Source organism: Eutrigla gurnardus (genome assembly GCF_963514095.1).
Source record: "Eutrigla gurnardus genome assembly, chromosome: 13".
NCBI lineage: Eukaryota > Metazoa > Chordata > Actinopteri > Perciformes > Triglidae > Eutrigla > Eutrigla gurnardus.
In genome coordinates, this window is record NC_139936.1 from 22,116,145 (window position 1) to 22,126,479 (window position 10,335).

Consider the following 10,335-nt stretch of genomic DNA (forward strand, 5'->3'; position numbering starts at 1 on the left):
CTTGAAGTGAAATGTTGCTTTGTGTGGGGAGAAAGGATGCTTTGCTATTGTGCTGCTGCTGTGGAGCTTTCTGCAAGGTGCCCTCAGCTGTTATGTGAGCGGATGTGAGCTGCTAGAGCCTGTGAACACAGCCAGGAGAGGAAACCACCAACCTACTACTGATACTGTGGTTCATTAGCCTTTTCATACATTTGGAGATTTATAAGCAACCAGTGAAATCAGAAATGGTCGATTTCAGATAATTTAATCTAAATTAATTAATCCAAATTAACATTTATAAAGGCGGGGAGAATTTTCTTGAGCAGATTTCAACAAAAATAATGTCCCATACTTGTGTAACTCAGCACTCACTTCTGCTTGTGTCGGATACTCCAGCCCTGTTTCCACCTCTAGAAACAACCCCTATGATCAATAACCATAACACCCTCATGTATGGCGTCATACAAACACAGGCTAAATGTGTCAAATAGACACAAGCACACACTCCTCCTATTAAGGTTATCTGTGCTCATGTTGATTTTGTACCACTCTGGTCTTTCCAGTATATTTCACTATACATTTCCATTCTGTCTTCACACTTATTTGTCAACTTCCTTTATATCTCTGGTTAGTAGTAGTTTCTTAAAAGGTTGTTCCTGTTTCCGTCACGCTGTGGAGCCTTTATGTCTGTGCTAATGAGCCCATGGGGTTCTCATAGTGACCTCATAATACAATTGCTGTACTTTTATTTTACATTCAGGTATGGGCCTCAAGCCTCAGGAATAATGTCAATCAAGTGTGCAGCGGACAACCTAAATGTAGCATCAAAGATGTGTGGGGAATAATAATGTGAACAGTGGCTTAAATCCCAGCAGGAAACTCTGACTGGAACTCTTTTGGTGTTTAAGTGTTACAGTTCACGTATTAGAGCAGATGGAGACTCTCTGAGGAGCTGCTGACATTAAATAGCAGGGGAGGTGTTTTTTTTATATCCAACAGATTTGTATTTTAAGTTTCTAGTCATCATTTTCTCTCCTCCGGCTAATTATATTACAAAATGTCTGCTAACGGCCACCAATCTTTATTCCAACTGTACAGCAGGGGGAGCTCCTCCAGCCTCACGTCTGTTTACAAGGCTGTTCATGCAGTGAATGCCATACAGATTGCTTCACTCCTTATCTTTTTAATCTTAATTTGTGCTCATGTGGTTCATATTTTTAGAGATACAATTCACATACAAAAGTCACTATAAAGCTCGTTGAGGCAAATAATGCTCATAACTAGAATATAATATTCTAAAAAAATGGTATAATGTCACAACATGTAACAGAAAGAGCAGCACTATTGCAGAAACGTTAGACACTGAATGCTTCTCTTCACGGCTGCTGAAGCTGCAGACTGTTGATGAAGACGGTCTGCAGCTCGTTGATGTCATCGGTGGTCTCTATCGGGATGCTGAGCCGCCCCGGTGAGGTTGAAAGTCCACCGACTGAGTCGTACGCCGGTCCGTAGCAAGAATGGCCGGCGTTGTCGTAGTAGGAGTCCCCGCAGCCTCCCACTGCACCCTGACGCTCGTAGACGTCCAGGTACTGGTGCTGCGCCGACAGGCGGCTGTAGTCCTGGACCTGGTGCGACCCGTGATGGAGGTGGTGTTCGGGCCCGGGGCTGTGGCAGGGGCTGTGGGAGGGGCTGTGGGGCATCATGCAGGTCTGCAGGCAGCTATTTCGCCGCACATCCCGGTTCAGGTCCAGTCGGGCGATCAGCGGCTTGCCAATGTTGATGCTTTTGGTCCAGTGGACCGATTCGTCGTCCATGGCGGTGAAAGTGCCCTGAAGGCACACGGTGAAGACCAGCTCCTCCTGTCGCATGTGGGGTTAGAGAAGAAATACTATTACAAGACACAATGGGATTTGTAACAATTAAATTAAACTAAATTGAACAAAATAGTTTCTAGGATGGACACATGATCACAGAATTATAGAGATTCTCCATCAAGTGAACACAAAGGAAAGTAGATTGTCCATATAAATAAAGCTGAACATGATCAAAACAGCAGTTGTTCTGCTTTTAAAGAGGTTAGGCTTTCACACGGCATTATATGGACTTTTTACCCGGAGCTTCTGCAGTGAGCTGACTCTGGTGTAAAGACAGTGCTGCGGCAGGTTGCTGGACAGCAGGTAGATCCCCGTCTCCTCCGGAGTCTCCCTGTTCATCTCTTTAGGATCCACATCAAGGTCCTGCAGGGAGGAAAAGAAACAGGTGGCAGCGTGCACAAGCTCACAAACATATATATATATATGCACACACCCATGCATTCTGGGACTATTGGTCCCTCGAGTCTGAAGACGACTGACTGACCTGTGAGAAGTCGGTGACGTGAGCCTGGCAGAAGGACATGTCCTCGGGCTTCTTAACGATGTGAGTGTAAATGACCAGCACGTTGGAGAACTCTGCAGCGAAGCCCAACTTGATCTGAGCCCCGCAATCAAAGTTGAGACACATGCTCTCAGGGAGCTCTAGAATAACAGACACATGGTTCTTCATGTTGGACTGGTTTCAATAACGGGTTTTCATGCTCCAAAAATTAAATGTTCTACTGAAACACTGGATATTTAACCAAAACAGATCTCTTAGAATCCCTCAAATTAAATAATGAAATAAAGGAAAAATAAGTGTTTGGTTGGCTGTTCATAACTGAGGCCCTAACCGGTGTAAGAGGGTCACTTCATTTAATGGGGCCACAAGCCACACAGATTGGGAACCGTGGTTCTAGGGAACAAAACACTGGTAGTGTGGTAGTCTATCACAAAACTGCTATACTTCCATAATATAGATGGTGTTTCTCACTGTTGGGTGGTTGTCTTGGGAAGCCCCCATGTGTGCAGGCGTGTATAAGTGTGTTGAATCAATTAACCAGAGTCAACATTTTAAATTGTGTGCAGTACAGCGCTGCAGTGAGCTTCCCAGCACAGTGATAATCAATGCTAAACAAATATTGGTTGTAATCTATGTTTTAAACTCACCGTGAGCCTTCGCCCACTGGAGGCTGCGAGCGTGAGGGACATCAGCGCTGTCGCCGGGCAGGATAGGATCAGTCAGGGCTCTCCTCTCTGACAGACTACTGCGGATCTCCAGAGCCTGCTTCCCTTTGGTAGCATCAAACTGACCCATGTCTGGATACCAACAAGCATAAATGATGTTGAATAAGGAGCAGTTAATCCACCCAGAGCTACTGGTCCGAAACAATAGTCAGAACAACTTCAAGTCATTTTTCATTCATTAACAGTACATTTATAAAGGAAAGTCCATGAGCCCACAACAATTGTGAATTAAAAAAAAGTATAAATTAATTATTATTTATTATTATAAAATATGGTGAGACAGCTTTCTGCTGCTGTGCACCGACGGTTTGGAACAAACTCCCAGCACATATCAGACAATCAACTCTGAAATTCTGTTTTACAATTCTGACATTAATAATACAATGCATGCTATTTAAACTGTATTCTGTAGAAAAAAGAACTGAGACTTCCTGTGGGAAACACAGCTTCTGTAAAACAAGTGATTTCAAAACCAAAACACTGCAAAATAGCCTTTTAATAATTCATGGTAACGTGTGTTCCTCCCTCACCCTCGGCCACTCTGTCCAGCACCACGGTGATCTTCTCATCGTCCAGCAGCCGCTTCTTCAAGAATTTGACAAACACACCGTTGGCGAAGCCGCTGGAGCTCAGCTCGAAGGCCTCGGCATCTTGGCACCTGAACAGCCAGGAGCAAAGAATACAAGACTTAAGATATTCTTGAAAATAAAATGTGTTTTTTGCGTGATTGCTGATTGGAACTTACGTGGCATATCCAAACACAATGTTGGCCGTGACCCTCAGGACAATATTTGGAGCGCTGTCATCATGAATATTTCTGAAAAATGCAAAACAGGGTGATAAATCCAGAACAGCTCCACGCTGGAGAGAAAGTAATTCCTTCAGGGTCCTGTTAACCTACTCTACCATCTGAAACAAGCAGTTTGAAGATAACATTTGGAACGTGTAATTAACATTTTTTTTTTACTAGCTTCTGTTGGTTTAATATAATAAATTTAACAGTGACTCACCTCTTCCTGCACATGTCCAGCAGGAAAACATTGAGGCCCGTCTCCTTCTCCTGCATCAGTTTAAGGATGCTCTGCACACATAAACAGTTGGCTGACCGGTACGGGTTTGGTGCGTCCACCGGCACCATGAAACTGTTGCCGTAGTTCTCATATCCGTGTCCAGCGTAGTACAGCAGACCTAAAGAGGGTTCATGTCCAGTGAGTATTACAGCTCTCCTACTGTCTGGACCCGCCCACAGGTGTGTGACGGCCCAACGTACCGTAGACTCCCTTGTGGAGCAGCAACAGGAACTCGTCAACGGCGTTTCTCATCTCCGACTCCGTGAGGTCCAGCAGTGAGACCACCTGGAAGTTTAGCTGCTGCAGGAGGTTGGTGAGGTCGTACACGTCCACCATGGGAGCTTTGAGCTGGGGGTGGTTCTGGTAAGACAGGTTGCCGATCAGCAGGGCCACTTTATCGGTCGCTGTGAAGGGACGCGTCACGGGAGAGGGAGAAAACCATCCATTTATAGTACGGGAGGGAAAACAACTCCTACGCCTCAATAAACTGTCTTTTGGAGCTGACAAGGGAACCGGTTATTTCAAATAAATCCTACATTACTGGTCAAATCCAGTCACTTTTATACAGGTTTTTTGTTGTGTGTGTGTTTTTTTGTTTGTCTTGCTTTCTCTCTATATCCTACTTCTTTATGGCTAACTGTTGCAGGAAAATGAAATGTACAACAAATCCAAATAAGTACTAGCAGGGTGTGGGTTGTACTGTTTTGAATACCAAATACAATGAAATTAATAGCTGTTTGATGTCATATACCAGTCTGCTCGCTGTTCACTGAATCTGATGACACTGTGTCACAGAGATGCTGATTAAACTTTTAGAGGGGTAATTCTCTGGTGTTGCTGAACTTATGCTGTACAGGTGATCAGATTTGAACAACTCACTAACTGTTGCATAAAGAAATGTGTTAAACGATGCTTACCATGAAGTTGTTCTGGAATACTATTCAGGAAAAGCTCACTGGATCCTAAAAATGTCAGTGTCACAATAAATGGATCATATCACAATTTTGTTTTAGCAAAAATATGTGTTTCAATATGTATGTATAAATAGTTGAGGAGTATGTTTCCACTTACCTTCCCCGATGGCATAAACATCATCTAGGAGCCAATAACAAATAAATTAGCATCATATAAAATGAGCATGTTTACGTCCTAAAGGTATTTTATTGATCCAGGAAAGAATGATTAGTCAAAGGGAAGGGAAGTCTGACAGTCAATCGCCATGCAATCAAATCAACTTGTTAGTTACTTGAATTAAGAGATTACTTGTTATTCAGTCGACCTTATTGTCAACAAATCTCCTGAATACGACAAAAGCAAGTTAATCCGTCTCTCAATGCTGTGCACCTACAACCAACTAGTTCCTACTGAACACATTGATCTTCTGCTCATTAATACATGGTTTCATTTTTGAAAAAGCCTCAATAATTTCCTCAAACAGTTGGATATCAACGTTTTTAGCAAACAAGCTAATTGGTGCTTTTGTTGGGGACTATTTTTACGGTTTACATACACCCCACTGAGAGTTTACCACAGTAACATGACGGTGTATGCCTTCATCATTATAACAAACATGGCTCAATCACGTCTTATTTATAGCTAATGATAAAAATGGCAGGAAGAACAAACTCCAGCTGGCGTTGATACACAAACAATAAAAAAAGGAACATGTTAGTCGGATCATTTCCTTGTTGGTTTTGGTCTTTTCATTTGTTGACAACAAGACAATTATAGAACACAAATTTTCTTAAACATACAATTGATTGAAGGTTATGAGATTAGTTGAAAGAAGATTCATGCCCGTGAAACGTGGAGATCACACACCGTGAGGCTCATGCTGGTTAGTGTTTAATGGGACAATAAACCGGATCGTGACCCACATGCTGTTAAAGGACTTATGATCAACATTTGCATGCAGCTAATGCCTGCTAATTGTTTGGCTATCACAATGTAATACCCCATGCACCGGCGCTTTCAACTCTACCTTCAGAGCACTCCACTGCCACTGAAATCTGGACACATGACCTTGGTTCTTTCAGTCGAGAGCAGAGCAAATAATCACTCAGACGTAATGAACATAGAGCTGGTTGTACTGCACCACAATCACAGTGTCAAAAGGTGTAGCGTAGCGTGACATACCGATCACAACGTCCACTTCACTGGTCCACATTCTCTCGGTGCTGCTGCTGATCTCACAGCGGTACCTGCCTTGGTGTTCCTGCATCGAGTGAGGAATCTGAAATGCACAGTCACATTAAGCCTTGTTCTCTAACAAAGTAAGATGCTTGTGCTTTCTAACATCTGACAACTATAACAGAGAATTTTGGAGACAGTGACGCCATAAATCTTCTCTTATGAGCTGTGCTCACCAGGAGTTTCCTCTTTGTGGCGTTGGGGACCGGGACTCCATTTCTGTGCCACTGGTACCGAGGGATCGGCCGTCCCACGGCTCCACACTCCAGCTGCAGGTTTTCCCCGGCATGTAGCCGCTGGTACTGAGGCTGGATCACCAACTTCAGCCGACCCTCTAAGGAGTGATAACTCTGCACTGGTGGTGGAAGGAGGGCAGATATCACGATTACATGATCTAATACACTGTCACTGGGAAAAGCACCAGTTCAATTCTCACAGGAGTCACTTGTCCCGTCCTTCAACTAATGCAGACTCCTCAAAGATCTATATCTTACCGCAAGACATGGTGACATTCAGGACGTCCACTTGAGCCCACTGGCTGAATTCAAAAGCATCTCCACAGTTGACCCTGCAGATGTAAAAGCCAGCATCCTGCAGTTGGACTGGACTTATCACCAGTTCTGAAGAGTAGCTGTTTGGCACCTGAAGTTATGAAAATCACATTTACCAAAAATATACGCAAAGTGTATTATCAGTGTTGAATCAAGTTTCAGGTAAATAAAAAGTATGTTGATGTATGTTCATATTACATATGTACCTTCCATTTTGATCATTACAAAAGGTCAATATATTATTTAGTTGTGACATCACAACTCCAAACAGCTTGTTTAAAGGCAAGGTTTCTGAATATAGGCTGTCTATTATCTCACAGTATTTATAAAGCACTTAGACCTGCTTTATAACAAAAAAGACATGATCATCTCACATTTTACAGTAAGGTAACAAACATTTTACACAGCAGTTCAATGCAGTCAGCTATATTTAAGTTATTTTGGTTTCTTTCTGACACCTCAGTGCTGCATGAAATGTTCACACAGGATGTTTCAATGCCAAAGTATAAAAGCTATTTATGTCTCCATTACAGTCTGACAGAGACATGATATAGATGTATATCTCAGTCAGGGAATGCAGATCTACCAACACGGGGAGGCTCACCATGCTTTGCATAAACAGACCATAACATTGAGCTGCAGTGTTATACTATAGATGCAACATGCCGTAAAGATAAAACCATTGTTTGATTTTGGGTTTCGGAGCCAGGACAAATGGAGAAGTAGTGGTGAAGAAGCTTTCAAGTCCAGACCTGTTAAGGCGGCACACTGCAGTTTGTTTTACTTCTAAAGTTCCTTCGAGTCCGGAAGCAATACGGTTTTAGTGAATACATTTCAGGGATACTGCTCCAGAGTGATACAACTTGAAGTTTAATACTGAGAAAGGTGTGAAGCATTAAGAGGGGGTGATGCAAAATAATGAATGCAGCTGACATGAAAATACCTCGCAAATAACCAAACTGCAGAAACAAAGAGGTTTCTAAGCCAGAAGTGTGTAAGCGGGGGCGGGGTCGAGCTCACCTCTTCCTTGGTCTTGAACCACTGGTACTGTACTGGAGATTTGCCCACAGCGTGGCAGCTAAGGCGAAGATTGTGGCCCGATGTAAGAGCTACCGCCTGGGGCTGAATGAGGATCTGCAGAGCTGTACATTCAGGAAATTTTCACTTTCAATTTTCACTTTGTCTTAAATTGCTACGCAGACTTTAGAAGGAATACATATCTGTACCAAATATGACATTAAATGTTACATATAGAAATCCCCCAATTTCAGTTAAAAAGGTGTTGTTTCCCAAGACTGTATATGCAGTTTCATTATACTTACCACCCTACCAATACTACACATGAACACATTTCCTCTTTCAATGATTGATCCCAGCATGGAGTGCAAGTTTGTTTAGAGATAAACAGTCTCTAAACCGGATGGCAACATGCTGTAAGTGTTGATTCCATGAGGTGAGTCATAAATCAACAAAGATCTGCCTACTTTGAATACCTGACAACATGATAACAAGCGTGGAGGTTAGTTTTCTGTACCTGGTGGCTTCAGGCACTGCAGGGCCTCTGAGTTGCCCAGAATGTGGAGGCAGTCAGCGAGGTGACCCGTGGTGCAGCCTCGTTCACCCATAAGCCTCAGCAGCATGCGGCTCGGACTTCCCTCCAACTCCAACACCTTCAGAGAGCACATCTCCATGTCGTCTGAGCTGGAGAACAATGCAGGAGGTTGACAGCACGTCACGTTTCAAACAGCAGTACGTTGACACATAGAAGGTATTGCACTCAGGTGGTCAGCAGCCCTCGATGTATTTTTAGAAGGAGCATACGAATCTACACATAAAACTCACAAAAGAAAATCAAAACATTACTAAATACTTATTACAAACAGGAACTGGGACAGAAATTAAACTGTTTCTAAGTGACAGTATGATAATATCAAAGCTACATGGTGATTTATGGTTTCATTTAAAAGCCCTGTTCACCTATTCAACAACATATGCCGAATAACTATTGTTTATCATATGAAATCCAATATTATTTTCTTCCTGGAAAACAAAATATGAAACATGATTACTAAGCTAGAGCTGACCAATATCAACCAAAGACATCCATCTATTAATCGGAAGGCCGTGAGCCGACATTCAATTTTGTAATCATGACTGAAGATACAATTATGATCTATAGCTCGTGCACAACAGTTCAAACCACAGGACAGGAAACCACTGAAGATCCTAAAGTCATTGACATAACACCAGAAAATGAGTAAATCTAGGTTTTTAATATTTTCTGATGTTATTTATGATGTATTGTGGGTTTATGTCGCTCTCATTTCCTCTGTTATAATAAACCTATAATGCATATAGTCAAAAACAAATGTGTGTTAATATATAGCATACAATTATTATTATTACTACTAACATAACATTGTGGTTTGTATCTAATGTTATTTCGTAAAACTGTGTTATTACATAATCCTACCTGTGAGAATATACGATTTATATTTCATTTAGCACTTTGCTATACAGTGCATTACTGTATATACTACACCTGCACCAGCAATACAGTACAGTTATTACTGGGCACTTTAATTATAAAATGTACATTATATGCAATACATAATCAAGTCTTAGTGCTGTCCATCTATAAATCCTGCGGAAATAAGCATTTATGACATAATAAGTCTGTAACAGTGTTGCGAATAAAGTTTGTACAACATTCATACAGTTTACAGCCTACCTGACTTTAAACCGTCTTTCCTTGCCGACTATCTCTCCCAGTTTTCGCCAACCTTTCGTGCTGGATTTGTCCAACACGTCACAGAGCTTCTTCAGAACCGGCTCCCTCAACAAGTTGATCTTCGTGGACCGGTCCAAAGAATCCGACATGGCGGCCAGCGGGAACGGTTTACAATCAAACCGCTGCGTTCAGACTGGAGACACTTGTCTTCCCCTTGACAACATTTCACTTCAAGACAAAAGACTACTTCCTGGAAGAAAGCGTGATAGTGGTAGGAGTCACACCTACTGCTACTGTACTCACTTGGTTTTCCCCTTTACGCGGCTACGCAACTATACCTGGCTGAAGGCTACAGACCGAGGCGGCGTTCAGCGATCAACCCTTAACCCCGCCCCCCGGTGACAAGCACAGCTCCAGCTGCGGGTTGCCTCTGTCAAAGATTGTATCTGCGTCAAGAGAAGGTACCGTAAGTAAACGTTTTGGGGATTTGTTTCCTTTGTAATACAAATTGTAGAATCATTTGCAGGTTGGCTAACGTAGCCATCTTGAGAATTTTTTTCAGATACATTTCAACAATAAAATGTTTACCTTCTTTCAATAATCAGCTTTGTGGTTGACCACCATGGAACATATAGTGTTTAGAGAGAGACAAATCAGTTTGTGATCCTGTTTGATTTGTGCCATGAATCACACTTCTGATTTTTGTCAATTAA

The 10,335-nt window shown here is 42.3% G+C and overlaps 1 protein-coding gene across 2 annotated transcripts; it reads right to left on the bottom strand.

Moving 5' to 3' along the window:
- Positions 1–697: 697 nt before the first annotated feature.
- malt1 (MALT paracaspase 1) lies at positions 698–9,945 on the bottom strand. 2 transcript variants are annotated; one of them, XM_084024992.1, is made up of 17 exons: positions 9,623–9,945; positions 8,426–8,592; positions 7,912–8,033; positions 6,835–6,982; positions 6,517–6,695; positions 6,287–6,383; positions 6,132–6,179; positions 5,222–5,245; positions 5,068–5,112; positions 4,351–4,554; positions 4,091–4,268; positions 3,826–3,897; positions 3,611–3,738; positions 3,003–3,152; positions 2,338–2,495; positions 2,091–2,216; positions 698–1,838 (listed from the first exon to the last, which is right to left on the bottom strand). In XM_084024992.1, the coding sequence occupies exons 1-17, from the start codon at positions 9,769–9,771 to the stop codon at positions 1,356–1,358; spliced, it is 2,478 nt and encodes an 825-aa protein (XP_083881118.1). In that variant the 5' UTR covers positions 9,772–9,945; the 3' UTR covers positions 698–1,355. The 2 variants fall into 2 exon arrangements, with proteins under 2 accessions (XP_083881118.1, XP_083881119.1); XM_084024993.1 differs by lacking the exon at positions 6,132–6,179.
- Positions 9,946–10,335: the final 390 nt, after the last annotated feature.

What these genes read in the sequence shown, in the direction of transcription:
- malt1 (XM_084024992.1), bottom strand. Translation starts at nt 9,771, where the DNA reads ATGTCGGATTCTTTGGACCGGTCCACGAAGATCAACTTGTTGAGGGAG. An exon ending in CCAGTGGGCGAAGGCTCACG is followed by an intron (nt 2,496 to 3,002) that starts GTGAGTTTAAAA and finishes CTGTTATTCTAG; the next exon opens with AGCTCCCTGAGAGCATGTGT. An exon ending in ACGTCACCGACTTCTCACAG is followed by an intron (nt 2,217 to 2,337) that starts GTCAGTCAGTCG and finishes TCCTCCCTGCAG; the next exon opens with GACCTTGATGTGGATCCTAA.